This window comes from Lithobates pipiens, unplaced genomic scaffold (assembly GCF_037356315.1).
Source record: "Lithobates pipiens isolate NorthernLeopardFrog02 unplaced genomic scaffold, aLitPip1_a1.2 Scaffold_13, whole genome shotgun sequence".
Classification (NCBI taxonomy): domain Eukaryota; kingdom Metazoa; phylum Chordata; class Amphibia; order Anura; family Ranidae; genus Lithobates; species Lithobates pipiens.
In genome coordinates, this window is record NW_027507718.1 from 455,548,992 (window position 1) to 455,570,346 (window position 21,355).

General features: G+C 45.4%; 1 protein-coding gene across 1 annotated transcript in view; it reads left to right on the forward strand.

Moving 5' to 3' along the window:
• The window catches only part of SLC2A9 (solute carrier family 2 member 9), a 593,533-nt gene that overhangs the window by 500,711 nt on the left and 71,467 nt on the right, over positions 1–21,355 (forward strand). Inside the window, exon 12 of the mRNA XM_077477785.1 lies at positions 19,087–19,214. Coding sequence (XP_077333911.1) covers positions 19,087–19,214 — 128 coding nt within the window. The remainder of the gene's footprint in view (positions 1–19,086; positions 19,215–21,355) is intronic.

Below are 21,355 nucleotides of genomic sequence, written 5' to 3' on the forward strand. Positions count from 1 at the left end.
AATTATGCTGTCTGTAACATGCCTCCTGTGGTAGGGCCCCGACATACAAACTGCCCAAATCCTGTTTGAACTTAATAGAATGTGGCATCAAAGACCCTGATCTATATTATGCGAGGGGCCATGAAAAAACATTTGAAGGTCTTAGAGTAATTATACTGTCCTCCTGAGTCCTGACATGATAACGTATATTAGTGATTAGTGCAGGAGACTGACAAGATGCCAAGGGAGAACTGGAGGGACGGAGACTAGGAGGAGCTGGAGTACAGACGGCTGCAGGGCCGGAGCTCCGCCCCCCAGCCGAAAGCCAAAGGACACAGGGCGCCCCCTCAGAAGGAACCAGGCACAGCACTACTAACAGTAGCAGAGGGTGTGATATCCGCTGGACCCTTCCAATGTGAAATTCTATGTGCAAAAGACCTTTACAGCTGATGAGTCTGAACCACATTATTTACCTGCCCAATTGTAATTCAGTAACAAGCTAAACTTGATTGTATCTAGCAAGGAGCAGGAGAGATCACTTAGTACTAATGGAAAGTGACACTTTAAATATGTTCCCAATTGTGTTTCCAAAGTATTACAACCATATGTCCTATATCCTGTATCAGAGCAATGTAAAACAGTCACTTTCATGTATGCTGACGTGACTGGCCACACAAAGTGAACTGAAATCCTGGTTCTATGGTGACAGCGGAGGAAGCAGAGCCAGGGCAGCTTAAGACTGAAGTGACATGCCGGTTGGAATGAATGGAGGGGGGGCTCGGCTGCCCGAACGTGTCCGGAACTGACCCGTGCACCAAAAGCCTCGCAGCACCATGTGGGAAACCGCCCGCCCAACCCCCACCATTACAGTGTGACATGTGTGAACAGCGTGACCACCGGGAAGAGCAGGCAGGCGGCAGCGCCCCCCCCCCCTGAGGCCAGAAAGAACCTAGAGAAACGGGCGGGCGGTCCCCTCGATGGTGCTCTGAAGGTGAGGATGGATGGCACCCCGCGTGAGCATGGAAGGGAACTACTGCCTCTGGCAAGTCAATGCAGGGAGAGAGGAGCAGGCGGCCGCCCAGCCCCCTCCCCGTGGAGCTCGCAGTACATGTACTTGGGGAGGAGAGGAACAGGCTGATGGCCAAACATACACTCCCCCCCTCCCGCAGGCAGTGGGCGAAGTGTGTGCCAATACATGCAGTGTCAATGTACTAGTGAGTGGCCCCATAAAGGTAAAAGTTGCTACCTGCATGCCCACCACATCAGCAGCAGCACAAGGAGGGGAGAAAATGGGGCTGCACCTGGCGTGAAATAACCCCCCCCCCCCCAAAGCGGACGTATTACCGCGATTGGGCTGACCACCACCCCGCGCTGACTCAGGCCGGCACCTGAGCGGGACAGGTGGCATCCGATATGGGCCCCCGTTGATGCCACCCGCCCGCACCTACCGGAACTGCAATCACTGGGAGAGGAACCAATGATAACTCCATCAGGCAACCATGTAGTGATGTCCAGTTCATGAACGAATCGTTCTTTTGAACCGGTTCTTTTTAGTGAACTGGATGAATCGATTCTTTTCAGTGAACTGATTCTTTTGAAACAGTTCACTCTGCACTCAGTACATAGCAGAGCAGCAGAGCTGGCAGTGGTAATATGATCCTAGAGTGAGAGAGCTCCGCCCCTCCCTGCAACCAATCAGCTGACTCAAAGCACAATGACACTCAGGAACTGGATACAAACTTAAAACAAGAGCCAGGAGTTCACAGTACACCGAGTTAAAGAATCGTACAAGTTACCGAGTTAAAGAATCGTATCAGTTTTTAGAACACAGTACACTGAAAGAACCACGAGTCACCACCAGTAAAACAATACACTAAACCAATGAGGTAGCAGCAGTGATCAGGTGGTACGGACAGCCTAAGGCCCTTTCACACTCATGCGACTTGTCCTGCGACTTGAGACAGCAAAGTCACATGACAAGTCACACCCCATGATTTCCAACGAGTTCAGTTCATATCTGTGCGACTTCAAAGTAGTTTTTTTACTACTTTTGTCTGACTTTGATGCGACTTGTGGCAGAGACCTCCAGCTTACACAAACATTGCTTCAAGTCATGGCAAAAATCATGGCAAAAGCACTTGACTTTCAAGTCGCACAAGTGTGAAAATAGCCTTAACGATTGGATTTTACTACCAGGGGTACTTCGCCCATGGTAGTGGTAGTAAAATCTGATCATCATTCCTGCGCATGCGCTGTAAAGACTATGGGAAAATCTGATGGCTGGCAATGTTACCTGTGAAGTTGGCCCGTTAGAATGCAGTTCACATGCACAAAAACCCACTTTTCATTTAGGCTCCATTTCCACTTGTGCAACTTGTCCTGCGACTTTGTACTCTATGATTTCCAATGAGTATTATTCGTATCTGTGCGACTTCAAAGTAGTCCCTACACTACTTTGGTCCCACTTTGATGCAACTTGAGATCCATAGACCTCCGGAATACACAGGCATTGCTTTAAAGTCGCATCAAAATTGCAGCAGAATTGTGCAACTTTCAGGCTGCGTTAGCCTGAAAAGCCAGAAAGTTGCACGATTTTGCCGCGACTTGAAGCCATGCCTGTGTATTCTGGAGGTTTATGGACCTCAAGTCACATTAAAATGGGACCAAAGTAGTGCAGGGACTACTTTGAAGTCGCTGTGACTTGAAGTCGCACAGATATGAATGGTACTCATTGGAAATCGGGTACTTCTTGTCATGCAACTTTGCAGTCCCAAGTCGCAGGACAAGTTGCACAAGTGGAAACAGAGCCTAAATGAAAAGCGGGGTTTGTGTGCATGTGACCTGCATTCTGGGGCAACTTCACAGGTAACATTGCTATCCATCAAATTTGCGGAAACCTCGGCTCAGGGCCGGTTCACACTGCTGCATCGTGCAAAATCGCATGCGATTTGCACTGCAGTGCAAATCACAGGCGATGTCCGTGCAATGCGATTTCAGCCATACAGATAGTATGGTTGAAATCGTATCGCATTCGGACTAAACTCACACAGGACCCTTTTTTTGGTCCGCACCAGAATCGGATCGCATAGCACTCATGCGATCCGATTCATGTCCAAACTGACACTTCGCAGTGCGACATGCGAACTGAAATGGGGGTGCCATTAACATTGTATGACACTCCCCAGCAGTTCGCATATGTCGTTGTGAACTGTCGTGCGAGTTGGGTGCGATGCAGGAACCCGTCGTGGAATCGCAGGGTTCCCGCATCGCACAAGTGTGAACCCAGCCTAACACAGCTGTTTGTGTATCACCAAAATGCATGACACTGCGCTAATCTGACAATGGAATAATTGTCAATTGACAACAATTGTGCTCTGCGCCGATGAACTAAATCAAAGTAAACATTACCAGGACCTGCCAACCTTCTGTGTGAATCAGTCTTCTGATTCTACTCATTTAAGAAGGTTGAATCAGAGCTTCGGTTCACTTGCTTGTCAGTAGACTCAGCAAGTGAACCGAAGAACCGAAGAATCGATTCATTGAATCGGTTCATTTCAGTGAGCAGTTCGAAATGAACCGATTCATTTTAAAGATCCGGACTTCCCATCACTACAACCATGCTGCTGCTCAGCTAACCGGAAGTGACGTGTCAGCTAACCCAGAAAAGAGCCGACGAAGGCTCTGATGGAGGAGGAGGGATTTTAAAGCCCTCAGACTCCTCCTACAAATTCAGGCTAGCCTGCGGCCAGCCTTCCAACTTATGGTACCCAGCAGATGGGAGGGGGAGGTTAGAGAGTATTTGGGACTGAGCCCGGAAAGGGCAGGAGGTAAGGAAGATGGGGGGGGGGGGGGGGGGGGGGGGGGTGGAGCAGAAAGGGAAGATAGATCTCTCTGAGGTAAGAAATGACTAGAGAAATAAAATACAAAACAAACTAATAGCAAAAGAAGCCTGGACTTCGCTTTCTTCCATATATAGAACTAGTTCTGCATTACAGAGTAACCGGAGAGGGGGGAAGGTGTTTGTTGACCAAGGGTTGCATCTTATAGGAGACTTAGGGTCAAGTGTGGGGGAATCAAGGACTATTCCTCAGGACCGCTGCAATGGGTAGATTTTCCAATTCTCCAGTTAGGTTAAAAAATATAGCTCAGGTATGCAAAAGGCAAAACAAAACAGGTTTCAACAAGTCATAATTAGGCATACGATCATGGGGTCCAGTGAAGTGGCTAAGTATAAGCTCAGAGGAGGACTTGTAGGAGAAGGAAAACAGGCTCAGTAATGACTGCTTTAGTGGTATTTATGTGATCTAGAGTCTTCGGAGTAGCGGATTCTTTTCGGTGGGTAGGGATGAGCTTGGTGTTCGAGTTGAACGCATGTTTGTCTCAAATACCGGCTGTTCGCCCGTTCGGCGAAGCCAGAACTCTGTGGGCCGTTTGCGCCAAATTTGTGTGGTGCTCATGGCCCACAATGCACTGCTCCATCGCAGTGCATTGCTGGCTCATGATTGGCCAAGCATGCACTGTGACCCCGCATGCTTGGCCAATCACAGCGCCGGCAGCGTGGAGAGCCATGATTGGCCATAGGCAAGATGCCTGTGGGCAATCATAGCTCAGGCTGTGTAGTACACGCCCCACACTATATAAGGCCGCCAGCGCGGTGGCCTTGCGTAGTGTGTTGGCGTCTGCAGGAGTTAGGGGGTGTTGTCTGTGTACCTTCAGCGCAGTATACACCTGTATCTACCTATTTAGCGTTTTTGCTCTTCTGTAATTGAGCTATCAGCCATCTGCAGGAGTTTGTTGGTGTTGTCTGTGTGCCTGAGCGCAGAATACACCTGTATCTACCTATTTTGCTCTTCTCTAATTGAGCCATCTGCAAGCAGGAGTTAGTTGGTGTTGTGTGCCTCCAGCACAGCACAGTATACACCAGTATCTACCCTTTAATTCCTGTTGTTCTATAATAAAGGCATCTGCAGGAGTTAGTCGGTGTTGTGTGCCTCCAGCACAGCACAGTATACACCGTTATCTACCCTTTAATTCCTGTTGTTCTATAATATAGGCATCTGCAGGAGTTAGTGGGTGTTGTGTGCCTCCAGAACAGCACAATATACACCTGTATCTACCCTTTATTGCTGGTGTTCTATAATAAAGGCATCTGCAGGAGTTAGTGGGTGTTGTGTGCCTCCAGCACAATGTACACTACCCAATTGCTGGTTTTCCCATCTCCCTTCAGGCCATTACCATGTCTGGAAGGCCAACAAGGAGAGGCAGACAGGTACGAGCCGATAAAAGAGGGCAAGCAGGCTCTGTGTCTAAAGACAACAGTGCTGGTCGTGGACGCGGTGCATCGTCATCAGCATGTGGCCATGGGACACGATTGTCCTTATTTTCGGCAGCTGGACGTGTTTAGCCGCATCATGCAGAAGACTTGGTAGAGTGGATGACCAAGCCTTCTTCATCCTCCTCATCCTCTATCACCCAGGCTCAGGATACTAGCAAAGCAGCTGCCAACGCATCCTCTTCCCTCGTCTCAATGTCATCATCAGTGACTCCATCCCTAGACCCACCACGTCCTCCTGAGGAGTCCCCTGAACTCTTTGAGCACAGTGTTGGGTACATGCTCCAGGAGGATGCCCAGTGTTTTGTAGGCTCTGATAATGATACTCAGCTAGAGGAAGGCAGTAGCGTGAACGCAGAGAGAGGGGATGTTCAAGAAGGACAGCAATCTAGCAGTCATGTTCCACAAGCTGCAGCATACTGCCAGGTTTGCTCCAGCGATGAAGAGGTAGGGGATGATGAGGGCACTGACTCCACGTGGATGCCTGGTAGGAGAGAGGAGGAGGAAGCACTTCTTCAATGAGGCAGGATGCCCTCCGGGGGCCAGCTTAGGGGCAGCACACCGACTGAATCACACTGCAGAGCTCCGCCTGTGCAGGGCACTGCCTCTGCGCATTATTCTAAAAGTTCTTTGGTGTGGGCCTTTTTTGAGACGAGTGCATCAGATCGCTCCGCTGCTATTTGCGATATATGTCTCAAGCGTATCTCGCGTGGCCAAAACATCAGGCACTTGGGCACCACATGCTTGACCAGACATATGTTGACCTGCCATGCAGCTCATTGGCAAGTGTACCTCAAAGACCCACTCCAAAGAACAAAGCGGACCTCTCCTTGCTCCTTATCAGCTGGGATCTCCAACCCCACTAGACCTTCAGTCCTCTCTGAAACCTGCGCTGAGAGGAATGAAGGTGTAGAATTAGGTGTGTCACAGCCAAGTGCTTGCGGGCACTCTGCTAGCAGTACACCCACGTCCGATTGTAGCAGGCAAATTTCCCTGCCCCAGCTGCTGGACCGTAGAAAGAAGTTCACTCCCAGCCATCCACATGCCCAGCGGTTGAATGCTAGCTTGGCTAAATTGCTAGCACTTCAACTGCTACCTTTTCATTTGGTAGACTCGGCCCCCTTCCGTGAGTTTGTGCAATGTGCGGTTCCTCAGTGGCAGGTCCCCAAACGCCACTTTTTCTCACGGAAGACGATTCCGGCTCTCTACCGACATGTGGAAGGCAATGTCCTTGCCTCGCTGGACAGGGCGGTCAGTGGTAAGGTGCATATTACCACTGACTCATGGTCCAGCAGGCATGGACAGGGATGTTACCTGTCTTTCACTGCCCATTGGGTCACTCTTCTGGCAGCTGGGAAGGATGCAGGACAAGGTGCAGTAGTGTTGGAGGTTGTTCCGCCACCATGCCTCCAAAATGCTACTACTGGTTGTGACACACCTCTCTCCTCCACCCCCTCTTCCAGTGCTTCCATGGCCTCTTCCAGTGCTCTGTCCTCGGAACCAGCGGTGCTCTGTAGGCGTTTAAGGGGCTACGCAGTTATGCAGGCAAAACTATGCCATGCCGTGCTTGCGCTGGTTTGTTTGGGGGACAGGAGCCACACTGGGGCAGATATTTTGTCAGCTCTGCAGGGGCAGGCCAAGAGGTGGTTGAGGCCATGCCAGTTTAAGCCAGGATTGGTGGTTTGCGACAATGGCACCAACCTCCTCTCTGCCCTCCGACAGAGACAACTGACCCATGTGCCCTGTGTGGCTCACGTCCTTAACCTGGTGGTGCAGCGGTTCTTGGGCAGGTACCCTGGCTTACAGGATGTCCTGAAGCAGGCCAGGATAGTCTGTGTGCATTTCCGCCGATCATTTAATGCCTGTGCTCGGCTGGCTGAGCTCCAAAAGGAGTTGAACCTGCCCAAGAACCGCCTTATATGTGACATGCCCACCAGGTGGAACTCAATGTTGGCCATGCTGCAGCGGCTGCACACGCAGCAGAGGGCCATCAATTAGTACCTGTGCAACTACGGCACCAGGACAGAGTCAGGGGAGCTCAGTTTTTTCTCACCACGCCAGTGGGGCATGATCAGGGATGCATTCACTGTCCTGTCACCGTTTGAGGAGGCCACAAGGATGGTGAGCAGTGACAGTGCATGCATCAGTGACACTGTACCTCTTGTCCACCTTTTGGAGCATACGCTGCGTGGAATAATGGACAGGGCACTTGAGGCTGAACAGAGGCAGGAAGAGGAGGACTTCCTTGCCTCTCAAGGCCCCCTTTATCCAGACAGTGTTCCTGCTGTCCCACCCATCACACAGGAAGAGGATGAGGAGGAGGAAGAGGATGATTGTGTCAGCATGGAGGTGGAGGCTGGCACTCAGCATCAGCAGCAGCAGTCTTGTAGGGATGATTTACAGTGCCAAGAAACCCGTGGACTTGTACGTGGCTGGGAGGAGGTAGCTGCAGATCATGTTGTCCTTAGTGATCCAGAGGACTCCGGACCGAATGCCTCAGCTAACCTATGCTGCATGGCCTCCCTGATCCTGCAAAGCCTGCGGAAGGATCCTCGTATTCTTCAGATCAAGGAGAGGGACCATTACTGGCTGCCCACTCTCCTTGATCCATGGTACAAGGGTAAGGTTGCCGACCTTAACTTGCCATCGCAGAGGGAGCAGAGGATGAGACGTCTCCGGGAGGCCTTGCAGAAAGGTCTGTGCAACGCGTTCCCAAAGACTGGGAGGATACAAACTCCTGGTCCTGGACAATGTGTGGCTGAGGCATCGGTCAGAAGGAACGGTGGAGAAGGTGGCCGTCTGACCGATGTGTTCAGACAATTTTTTAGTCCGCAGCCCCAAGGTATGATCGGTTCCAGCAACCATCGCCAGCGTCTGATTTACATGGTGCAGGAATACCTAGGGGCAAGGTCAGACTTGGACACCTTTCCCAACAAAAATCCTCTGGCTTACTGGGTCTTGAGGATGGATCACTTGCCAGAGCTTGCACAGTATGCAATTGAGCTACTGGCCTGTCCTGCATCCAGCGTTCTTTCGGAACGCACCTTCAGTGCTGCTGGTGGCTTTGTTACCGATCACAGCGTGCCCCTGTCCACCGACTCAGTTGATCGACTGACCTTCATCAGTCTTGGATCACCCACAGCTACCAAGCACCTGAAGCTGATGTAACCGAATAATTTTTTTTTAAATATCACATCCCTTCAAGACTGCCTATGCTGATGCTGAGTGACTGTCCTGTTATGTTGACTGTCTATCCTCTTCCTCCTCCGCTGATATCTTGGAAGAACATTTTTGGCTCTGGGTAATGCCACCAGCCCAATTTTTCAGCCCCTGTTTAACAGGGGTGTGTAATTACAATTTTTGATGCAATGCTTTGCAGCAGGGCTCATTCATGCACTACAACTAGAGTATATGGGAGAGGTTGCAGTGTCGTGGCACCAGCACCAGTGCCTAAGGCCCAATTTTTCAGCCCCTGTTTAGCATGTAATTAAAATTTTTGATGCAATGCTTTGCAGCAGGGCTCATTCCTGCACTACAACTAGAGTATATGGGAGAGGTTGCAGTGTCGTGTCGTTTTTATATATTTTTTATATTCTGTTATAAAATTGTGTAAACGGGTAATTTTCTCCTTCATTGATGTACGCTGATGAGGTGGCAGTGATGGGCACTGATGGGTGGCAGGGATGGGCACTGATTGCCTACACTGACAGGCAGCACTGCTAAGTGGCACTGATTGGCACCACTGATGGGCATTAATAGGTGGCACATGTGGGCATTGATAGGTGGCACTCATGGGCATTGATAGGTGGCACTGGTGGGCACTGTGGGCACTGGCAGGGGACAATAATAGGTGGCACTGGCAGGGGGTACTAAATGGCACAGATGAGGTATCTTTACCGCCTTCCTCTTCGGGATCGTTGTCAGCGCGAGGAGAAAAAAACGATCACAAGCTTTTGTTTACATGATGTGATCAGATGTCATTGGCTGACAGCTGATCATATAGTAAGGGGCCGGAATCGGTGGTCAGCTGAGTGACTGACTTGGTGATCACAGCGCGCTCCCCGCGCGCCCTGCACTGGGGAGGACATCCTATGACGGCCTCCCGGAAATTGAGGTCCACGCTGTAGCCATCATTTGGCTATGGCCCGGACCTCAACTGGTTAAAAATGACCTTTCCGTTTCAATCTTTAGCATTATAATTTTCTGTAAAATGCAATGCAATATGGTTATCTGTAGGTGTTCTGTACACAAATGTTGTACAAAACACCTCCCAGAATGTAATTTCCTGCTTGTGTGATTGGCTTACTGGTTTTCCCTGAAGTGTGCTTAAGATACAAGTCAGATTTTGAGCATCCCCTGCAACAAAATGTAATTTTTGGTGAAATACTCCCAAAGGGAAATTACATCTAGGATGCAGACCTTGACAATTTCCTCAGCAGAGCCCTGCAAATGCAGCAGCTGATTGATAATTATAAAACCACTTCAATGCTGATTCATACACATGGAAAAAGACAAACAGCTATTTCTTCTGAATATTAAAAGGTAGGAATCTGCAACAAAGTTTGGTAAAATCCCTGAAATGTGCAGATCCCCCCACGGGGAATGTTTTTTTCTCTCAACAAAAGAGTTACTCTGTAAGTTATGTTTTAACATGCACAGCCAAACTAATGCTGAAGTACTATGTTTCTTGTGTGTTCATGTGTGTTGGGCTACACTCTTGTCTATATTCCCACTGCATACATTCCTGGATCACAGGCTCATCTGTAGTGGGTGTTGTAGCGACTACCTGGACACTGGGTATCACAGAACAATATACATATTTGCCAGCACACCATGGATCTTCAAATTCAGTCCAAAGCTTTTATTGTAGAGACATCACATTCCAAAGCAACAAGTGCAACATTTGCAAGCCACGCAGGACCCCTTCATCAGGCATCTGTGTCACATGCCTCACGAAGGGGGCCTGCGTGGCTTTGAAATGTTGCCACAAAACATTCCTTTGTGATGAGATCTTTCTACAATAAAAGCGTTGGACTGCAATTAAAGTTCAATGGGGCAATGGGGTGCTGGCAAATATGTATATTGTTGAGCTACACTGACGTAATTTACCACTGACGTGCTGAAACATTATGGTTTGCTCCAAATTTTTTCCACTGCAAACCAGTACACATCAGATCAACATACCAGTGTGAACTGCTCTCATTTACACACCTTCTTTTTTCCCTGTGTTGGCATGCATTGAAAAAAAATGTGGCAACATGTCTTGGGTAAATGGCCCCTTGAAAGAAACAGCAGGTGTATGGACCCTCTTCCTTCTCCACATATCACAGCAATCATATGTAAGGTGCAGCCACCCACAGTAGGGGTGTGGCCGGATGTGTAGGGTGGAGTGAGCATGATGAGAGGACGCCGTGTGTAACTCCCTCCAGGGCCCCCATGATGGAAGCGTGGAGCATATAGTATCCAAATGTATCCAAATGCCACGGCCAAGCACAGCGTGAGGAGGACCGGAGCTGAATAACATAGCTGGACGCTTGACGCTGGACGGGAGGAGGAGTGACAGCGCTACGCTATCACGCTGCGCCGCCGGGGATCTCCGCTGACCTCCGAGTCTGCAGCCGTCGTATCCGACGTCCGAAGTAAGGCGCGAGCCCACGAGTACCCCCGATCAACGCCGAACCTCTCCAATCGTGAGATACTGAGAGATATCGTGTACAAGCGTTACCGAAGGCTCCTCCGATCCCCAGTAAGCTGCGACAGGAGGAAGGAGGTAAGCGGCAGGAGCGCGGGGAGGAGGAAGCCGGCAGTCAGAGGGGCACTACAGGCAGAGGACTGATAAGGAAGGCTGCGGTATAGCGATGCCTACGAGCCGGATGGGGTAAGAAAGACCTGTACTCCCCGGTCATCTTTTCATTTTTGTCTCTCTCTTTCGATGTCTGGATGTTTGGATTCCACTGCCTCCTGTGTGTGCCTTAAGGCAAGAGACTGCTAAATTGTTAGCCTGGGTAAAGGAATACTTCCTGGCAAAAAAGAATCTGAATATGCAGTAAGCAGCGCTTGAGAAATATCTGTTTATGAGAACGGGTGGATTGACTATAAAGTTGTTTATACAATTAGTACAGTACTGTATTGACCTATTAACAGTGGGACGGTCTCTGTTTTAAAAAAAAAAAAAAAGCTGACAGGCTAAACAGTTCATGAGCCAATGTGAGTAAATAAATGCATGTGGAGTTGCAGAACCAGGAAATAGGAGGTTTTTGTGTTACCTGAAATGAGCATTGGAATACGGTCATTACTGCATTAAGTGAATATTGTGTGGTGGGCGGCTGGATCAGTATCCCTTTAAAACACGATATAACACGATATATCCAGGATTGTCCCGAAGTAGGGACGAGAAAAAGGAAAGTAAGATGCAACATTTGCGTTCTGCAAAAGAAAGGGGGGAAAAAAGCTTGCAACAGTCCGTTACAGCAGCTAAGTTAGAACAATATGCCCACAATCCGGTTCAGTCATCCCAGACCCCTCCAAAAAAAAGGACAGTCAAAAGGGCAGCAAGGCGTAATGACTGAAAGGAAAAGTGTGGGGCAGTCAAATATTAATATCAACACACAAGTCGGAGCAGTGGTAAAACTCTCAGTAAATAAAAATGCGGAAGCAGGGGAACAGAATACTGAAGCTACAGTAGGTGACTCCCCCCCGATAGAAAAGGAGCCAACTATAAAGGATGTATTATTGGCCGTAAATGCATGCAACATTTCACTTAAAGAACTCTGTAATCAAATGAAGGGAGTGAAGGAAGATCTAATCGTGGTAAGGCAAGATTTACAGAAAGTGGTGGAAAGGACGACAGAACTTGAGATAAGGACCAGTCGATTAGAAGACGATACAACCTTCCTAATTAAAGAAGTAGAAAGCCTGAAGGAGCAGTTCAGTGGATATAGAACAAGAATGGACGAAATGGAAAATAGGCTCCGGAGGGACAATGTGCGAGTAGTGGGCCTTCCCGAAAAAAGCGAGGGTGTAAACCCTACGGAATTTATGGAGCATCTTTTGGTAGAACTGTTTGGAAGGGAGGTCTTTTCAACAACGTTCTCAATAGAGAGGGCGCATAGGGTACCCTTTAGAGCACCATTGGAGGGGAGCCGTCCCAGGCCATTATTGATGAAATTACTTAATTATAAAGATAAAGTGGTGTTATTACGGAAAGCAAGGGAAATGGGGAATGTACTGTATAAGGGTGTTAGAATTTCACTATATTCTGACTTCTCCCCAGAACTCCAGAGAAAAAGGGTAGAGTTCCTCCAGGTGAAACGCAGGTTACAGAAGCTCAGGGTGCCGTATGCTCTTCTTTATCCTGCAAAGCTACGGATAAATGCATTAGGGCATACCCAGGTTTTCAGTTCCCCAATGGAAGTGGAAAAATGGATAGAAGAAAATAAAGAAAAATTTTAGACGTCGGGGTTCTCGGTAGTAAGAGGGACAGGAGGTTAGAATGAGTTGGGGGGATGAAGTATGTGTGTTTCTTTTTTTTTTTTTTTTTTTTGTTTTTTTTGTTTTGTGTGTAGTATGGGAGGGGGGCGGGAGGGAGGTAATACACGGCGAGTGTAACAGGTGTGGGTGGCGAATAGGTCGTGAAGAGAGTGGTATAAGGTCACTAATAGCCCCTAGGGTAACACCTAGGAAGGTGGGGGAGGGGTGGGAGGGAGGTAGAACGGGGGGGGGAGGGGGGGAAAATATGGGGGAGGTTGAAGGGGAAAAAAAATATGTTTGCACTAATAAATGGGGTGCAGGAAATAACTCAAATAAAGAAAGGACACAAAATATGGGGTGGTAAAACTTGGGGTGGTAAAAAACAAGGAAAATGTATTAGGCACAAGGGGGTAAATGGTAATAAACAGTTATATAGTATAATCTACACTAAGAGACACATAATATACGAGAAGTTAATAAAAGAAGTTAAGGGGGAGTTGGGGGGCACTAGGAGACAAGTGGATCTCAATAGTATCCTTAGCAGATTGGTTATCCTGCTCTCTTTTTTACCTGCTCTATTGTTTGTCTTTATTTGCTTATGGTTATGCAGGATGGAAAAATTAAGATAGGCTCCTGGAACGTGAGGGGCCTGGGGACGCAGGTGAAACAAAAAGCTGTGTTATCTATGTTGGAGGGATATGGAGTAGAGTTGTTCTGCCTGCAGGAGACCCACTTAAATAGAGATACAATATACCGGTTGCAGTGTAGAAAATATCAATTTCAATACCACTCTGTTTATTCGACATATAGTAGAGGGGTGAGTGTCTTGGTAAAAACGGGGGTGAATTTTGTATGTAAACGGGTCAGCCTGGATGAAAAGGGCAGATATATTTTCTTACATTGCTTAATAGAAAATAGAGAATGTATGTTGGCAAATATCTACATCCCTCCACCATTTAAAATGGAAGTGCTCTTTAAATTACAGGAATTCTTAGTGGGGATAGATGGGGTTCCTATAATAATAGTAGGGGACTTCAACACGGTCTTGGATATTAAAATTGATAGATTCCCAGAAAAAATACTGGCAGAACCAGCTGGGCAGGGGAGGATGGGTCAGTACCTGGAAGAAGCAGGACTACTGGATTTATGGAGAACTGGGAACCCGGGAGCCCGGCAGTATAGTTGTCACTCGGTCACGCATGCTACACTATCCAGGATTGATATGATACTGGGGAATGACCTGGCCTTACAAATGGTGGAAAAGATTGAATACCAGCCCAGGGGGATCTCAGACCATTCCCCAGTAACAGCAGTATTAAAAATGAGAGAACGAAAGGTTCAAAGGATGTGGAAAGTGAACCCGCTCTGGTTGGAACTGATAAAAAAAGAGACAGAAGAACGCCCTGAGAGAATTCAGTGGGAACTAAAAGAATTTCTAAAATATAACCGGGGCACAGTAACATCAGGGATCCTATGGGACACTCTGAAAGCTTTTGTGAGGGGTCTCCTGATCCAATCAATAGCAAAAATAAATAGAAAGTCTAGGGAGCAGGAGGTACAAAAAGGGAGAGAAGTGTTAGAGGCTGAAAGAGATTTTATTAGTGACCCCATCCAGGGCAAAGAAAAAATCTGGGTAGATAAACAAGAAGAACTTAGGCTAATAACCCTGAAGAAAGCAGAGATACAACATATGTTCCAACGGCAAGCCTCCTCTGCTGAAGGGGAAAGCGTGGGGAAAATGCTAGCACAACTGGTGAAGAATAACACGGGTCCCTCCTCAATATCGGCGATTAGGACTCCTGAGGGTGAGGTTACAACGGAAACTGGGAGTATATGCCAAGTATTTGAAGGATATTATAAAAAATTATATACTGCACAGAAAGTGGGGATGGAGGAGCAAATGGAAACATTTCTAGGTCAATTAGAGGTACCATGTTTGAAACAAGAAGAAAGAGAAGAACTGGAAGCTCCAATAACTTTGAAAGAACTTCAGGAAGCAGTTGCGAGTATGCCAAATCAGAAGTCGCCAGGGCCGGATGGGCTACCGATTGAAGTTTATAAAAACTTTGGCGAGATACTGCTTCCTGAACTCCTTGAGATGTTAAGAGGAGCATGTGGGGAGGGTAAATTGCCACCATCAATGATGGAGGCGGTTATAATCCTGTTGTATAAAGAAGGAAAGGATGCCCTAGATGTTGCAGCGTATAGACCAATCTCTCTCCTGTGTACCGATACAAAGATACTGGCTAAGGTATTAGCGAATAGGCTTAATCGAGTTATAGCAAGATTAGTCCATATGGACCAAACAGGGTTCATAGCTAACAGGTCAACGAGTATAAATATTAGAAGAGCTTTTTTGAATTTGCAGATTCCAATGGATAATGATACTCCGGGTGCAGTAGTGGCATTGGATGTAAGGAAAGCATTTGATAGCGTAGAATGGGGATATATATGGAAAGTCTTGGAGAAATTTGGCCTGGGTCCTTCCTTCATAGGTTGGATTAGGATGTTATATGATAAACCTAGTGCGAGACTAAAAATTAACAATGAGTTATCCGGGAAAATAGAGTTGGGGAGAGGGACTAGGCAGGGGTGTCCATTATCGCCCCTGCTCTTTGCGTTGGCTATAGAGCCCTTGGCATGCGCAATTAGAGCAAACCGGGAGATAGTCGGTTTTGTAAGAAAAACTGGAGAGGAAAAAATCTCACTTTATGCAGATGATATCCTATTGTTTCTGGGGGATATGAGGTATTCATTACCAAGGGCAATGGGATTAGTGCAAGGGTTTGGAGGCTTCTCAGGGCTGGAGATTAATTGGGAAAAGTCGGAATGTCTCCCTCTGGACCCAATTGATCAGCAAACGGCCCTGGGAACCCCCCAAATACCAACAGTGGACAAGTTGAAATATCTGGGAGTAACCTTGACAAGGGATCCTAAGCAATTTATAAGTTATAATTTAGCCCCATTATTGGTTAAGTTTAAACAAAAAATTGCTATATGGAAGCGAATGCCTCTCGGTGGCTGGTAGATGTAATCTGATAAAAATGATATGGATGCCCCAACTTTTATATATATTGCATAATACCCCAACATGGATTAATAGAAGTTGGTTTAATAAAATCGAGATGTTGTTTAGGGAGTTAATATGGAAGGGAGGACAGGCTAGATTGAGATTGCGGATGCTCCAGTTACCGGGAGAGGAAGGAGGATTCGCAGTCCCCTATCCGGAGTGCTACTTCTGGGCGTCCCAATTACAACAGCTAGGGGGGATTGATGAGATGAACGGAGGAACCCCAAATGGGAGATTAGTATTAACAGGCTCCCCACATAGCAAGCTGATTGAGACCCTGGAAGCGGACTCATTCCAGTGTAGATGTCCTACAGTAAAAATGATGTTAAAGCTATGGGATATAGTTAAAAAAAAATGGGATATAGTAAAATAACAAAGTATACACCTCTTTGGAACAATAAGAAGCTACAGGAAATATGGCGGGTTGGAAAAATTTTAGAATGGGAAAAATGCGGTATTGTAAGGCTTAGCCATTTATATAGCGGCAGGGGTATCAAATCTTTTGATCAACTGCAAAAAGAATTTAAGATATCACAAAACTCATTCTATGCTTATATACAAGTGAGGCATGCCTTAAAGACTCAGTTTGGAAAAGTATCATTAACATGGGAAGAACTGCCCTTGCTATATCCAGTAGCACAAGTAAGACCCACTAAAGGATTAATATCTAAATTCTATGCCCAGCTGAGTGAACAGACTAACAGCGAGAGGAAAGGGAGGGTTGAGAAGGGGAAATGGGAGCATGATCTAGGCAATATAACACGGGCACAGTGGAAAAATATTCTATCAGCATGCCCAAAGGTCTCGGTCTCTCCTCCCCATAGGATTTCCCATCTGATGGTAATTAACAGAGCATATTATACCCCCCAGAAATTATTTAGATTTGGTAAGAGAACAGATGACTGTTGCCCCAGGTGTGGGGGGTCAGGGAATTTAATACATATGCTCTGGAAATGTCCTAAATTATTCAGATACTGGGAAGGAGTGGTAGAGACAATAAGTAGGGCCTTTGGGACTGTGATAGAATTAAACCCCCATAGTGTGTATTTTAGGATATAGAAATGAGGAAGTAGAGAGAAAGGGAGTAACAACGGTAATTCTAAGATGTCTATTCCAAGCCAGAAGAATGATTGCTAGGAGATGGCAATCAAATCTAGCCCCCACAGTAGAGGATTGGATGAGTGCTGTAAATGAATATCTATGTAAGGAGAGAGCAGTATACGCAAAACGAAATAACTTAAAAGAGTTCAATAGAAATTGGAGAGATTGGATAGAAGAGATGCACACCCCAGTTTAAATCATGATAGGAAAAGCATTATAACATATTTACGACACATGGTAGGATAAAAGCACAAATATATATAGAAGAGAGGGGGAGGGGGGAGGGGTAGTGGGAGGGAGATGGGTAGAAGGACATTAAAGGTATGGGAAGCATTATAACATATTTACGACACATGGTAGGATAAAAGCACAAATATATATACTGGAGGGGAGGGGGGGGGGGTTGTATTGATAGAAAGGGTGGGAGGGAGGGGGGCGGGGTATATTATCAGGAAAAATGTAGGAACTGCAAAAATACTCTAGGAAGGATAAAGGGGATTATGGTATTGACTAGATATTGTTTTAATTTTGTTAAGTAGATGTGATGTATGGATGTTTTTTCATCTCCCCTCCTTCCTAGAACTCTAAAACTCAGGCCTCTGAAAGGAAGGAATATGTATTGAAATTGTGGTAATGTTATTTCAAGATGTGGTCTGTATATTGTGAAAATTTAATAAAGATTAATATATAAAAAAAAAAGGTGCAGTCACCCTATAACTCCGGCTGATTCCCAATGATCTTAAAATCAGTCAGATACAACAACATGACCTTTCTGATTTAGAATTAGCACACACCACGCAGTTAAAGAATTTGACACAAAATTGTTAGCAGGTTTATTTTTCAAGATTTAAAACTTAGCTCAGTAAAACAAAAGTGTAGACCAAGGTTCCTGTCATTCATCATTCCTTATTATAGAAAGTATACCAACATTTTATCTATCCAGGTCACCACTGCTCTAACCCTTCTCTTAGTAGATGTGACATAATTGCCCTTCCAACAATGTAATAGCACAGTGCACTCTTACATTGAAAGGTCAGAAACAACTTGTCAGCGACGTGTTCAGGGCAAGGTTAGTAGGGTCAGTCCTCATAAAATAGGTAACTATAGTATAGTTCAATAAAAGCCTTGACCTCAAGCCTGGATTGAATTGTTTTTTCATGGCCCTGTGCATCTGCACTTACCTGAACATTATTACCTAAAACAGTCTATTGGAAGTTAATGTGCCATTATCAGGATTCTGCAGGCACATTTTTAAAAATAAAAACCAGCCTAATTTTTCAAATTTCCTTATACATCCAGGAATTACATTTTCAACTTAATAACCTTGCTTCGCTTTCTTTCCTAATGATTATAACATAATGCTACTTCCTAGTGGAGAATCCATTAACTAGGTATCTATTATTAGTGAGACCGCTTTAAATGTAGCAGAAACCTGAACTGTTCTTATTTTAATAGATTTTTTGAAACTCGTGTTTTTAAAATACAGATGAACTTAGAGGTAACATATATGTGCTGTATATGGCCAAAAGTATATAGACACCCCCCCAATGATCCTCAGTTTCCACTGAAGGGTACAGCATACAAAGGCATTTTCAGCAATTGTACACTTACGACTATGTGACAACATTTTTTGAAAAAAACTTTTCTGTTTTAGCATGACTTCATCCCTTTGCATAAAGTCAAGTCCATTAAGACATGTTTTGAAGAATTTGGCGTAGAAGAACACAAGGGTTCTCAATAGACCCCTTACTCCAACCCTATTAAAATCCTTAGAAATTAATTGGAATGCCAATTGAAAGCCTGTTCTTCCAGTCCAACATCAGAACCTGATCTCATAAATGATCTTTAGGCTTAGTGGATACAAGATCCCACAGGCACGCTCCATAATCTTAAAAGAAATACTTCCCAGAAGAGTGAAAGTCATTATAGGGTTGGGGGACTACATATTAATGGAAATGATTTCTGAATCAGATGCCCAACAAGCTCATAGAGGTGTGATAATTGGATGTTTACAGGCTTTTGGCCATATCCTGTACATGTTTGTATCAGGAGAGGTTATGTTTGGAGATTTTTCTTCTTTGGGCATTATTCTAGAATATACTGTAATTCAAAATGTATATTTCTTCTATTCTAGGTGGAATTCCCTTTGTCCTGGTTGGTGAGTTTTTTCAGCAATCTCAACGTCCAGCAGCCTTTATGATCGCTGGCACAGTCAACTGGCTCAGCAACTTTGCAGTTGGACTTCTTTTTCCCTTAATCAGGGTAAATCATATGTCATGAACTACTAAATACAGGGAAGTACTATGCTATGGCTGATTGTTTGCATAAGAAACAACACTTTACCACTTCTGTATGTATAGACTTATTGCTGACCCTGTATTACCTTAGTTTCATCTATCACAATAGAATATTTTTCTGTCCAGGGGATGGCAACTCCAATCTTCGCTCTCTTGCCAAGCTATGATGTGTATCTGTTACCTGGTTTCCTGCTGTGTGCTGTGCTATCTCCAGTGGGAACTGAAAAAAAAATGTAAACACTATATATACCGTATTTATATTTTCATAGTTCTCATCAGAAGTAATCAGCCCTAACTGATATTTATTATTCAGTTTTTAAAGTGACATACAGTATGTTCACCACATCAAGGCACATGGTCATAGTCTTCTCAAATTATAGTTTCTGTTCTTTCTCAATAAAAGCTGATATTTCAAACTAAACACACAGTAAGTTACAAACACAATTCTTAGACACAAACATACAAAATTGAAGCACATGGCCCAGTCTGTCCATGACCATTGATTTTAATCCAGGTCTCTGGCCAGGTGTATCCTACAATGTGTATTCTGTGGCCTATACATTCATACTCACATACACACTGAAGGCTGCCATACTGTAAGGAACATTGACTATCCTTGGTCATGCACCAAATATAATCATTATTTTCTGTGGCAACATTTATGTGGGAACCTCAGTATATGGACCAGGACAGCTGGATTATTCCCATCCTCCAGCAGTATTCATAGCACCACCCTTTAGTTGAGATAATTTTGATGACAAATGATTCCATTAAACTGCCCGATAATAACATTCCTTTTACCACCATTTGTTTATGCCTTTCTCCATTACACACCCGACTCCTACTAGAGGGATGGCATTTCATTAATTAAGAAGAGTAGTAGCAATTAGCGCTGCCACTAACTCTGTACCAGATCATCATGACTAACTCTTCACAATTACCCTATTGACCTTAGGGTTGTCAATTCATTGCATTTTGCTCCTTCTGATCTAATGCAAGCTTCCAAAAGGGCAATATGCTTATATCTCAGAGCTCAGAGGTATTCAGTCTGGAACAATGTTTGTGAAGTTTTTTATTAATCCAGGCCATGGTATAACTTGTAGTATCCTGTCACATTCAATTTGAAGTGTGCAGTCCTGTCCAGTGGCAATGCACCTCCTTCCAACCTGACTCCACTAGATAGAAGGGCTCCAATATAACTTAGTAAGTATAGCAGCATTTCCATCCTGCCAGCAGACAAGGGAAAATACACCATGGTCATGAGAACTTTCAATTACCATTCTAAGTTGACCATTCTCCTCAGTGATGCCATTACATATGAGTCACTATAGGGTGAACCCACTAGCAGAGAAAGCAAGAAAAAGGCAATAGACTGTTTATAACAACTAAAAAAGGTAAATACCATTGATCAGACTTTGTTCAAGGGTTTCTATCCTGGGGAAGCCGCACCACTCCCACAGAAACATGCACCACTCCCACAGAAACACAAAAAAGTACCCTGCTAATACTTGTCACCAAGATACATGGATTGAACTTAGAAGCAGTAGAGACAATGATGACCTATGATGTCACATACCTTTCACTTGTATACCAACTACAGAAGTAATTTAGATTGTAAGGAAACATTAGAAGTGAGATGACTCTTGACAGTCACACAGAACTCCATCAAGACAAAGTATGGTTCTTGCTTGACCTTTACCCCAACACCGCCTATTTCAAGGATAACTTCTATACAGAGGAGGTGAAGAAGAGAGCATTGAACTCTTTAAAGGGAATAACACCAAGTCAGTTGAGCAAGTATTTCGATGATACATGTGTCAGGATTAGAACATCAGAAATACAAGTTTTTAGTGAACATGTAAATAAGTGGACTTACACATCAAGTTTACTTAAAGTGGTTGTAAACCCTTACAAACCACTTTGACCTACAGGTAAGCCTAGATTAAGGCTTACCTGTAGGTCCAAGAAATATCTCCTAAACCTATACGGTTTAGGAGATATTTACCCGAAGACAGCCACAGCTGTCTACGGCGCATGCGCCATAGACAACGGCGCGCAGGTGCACTGGGCAGGCCGCAGATCGCTGCGATACGCGAGTGTCGGCTC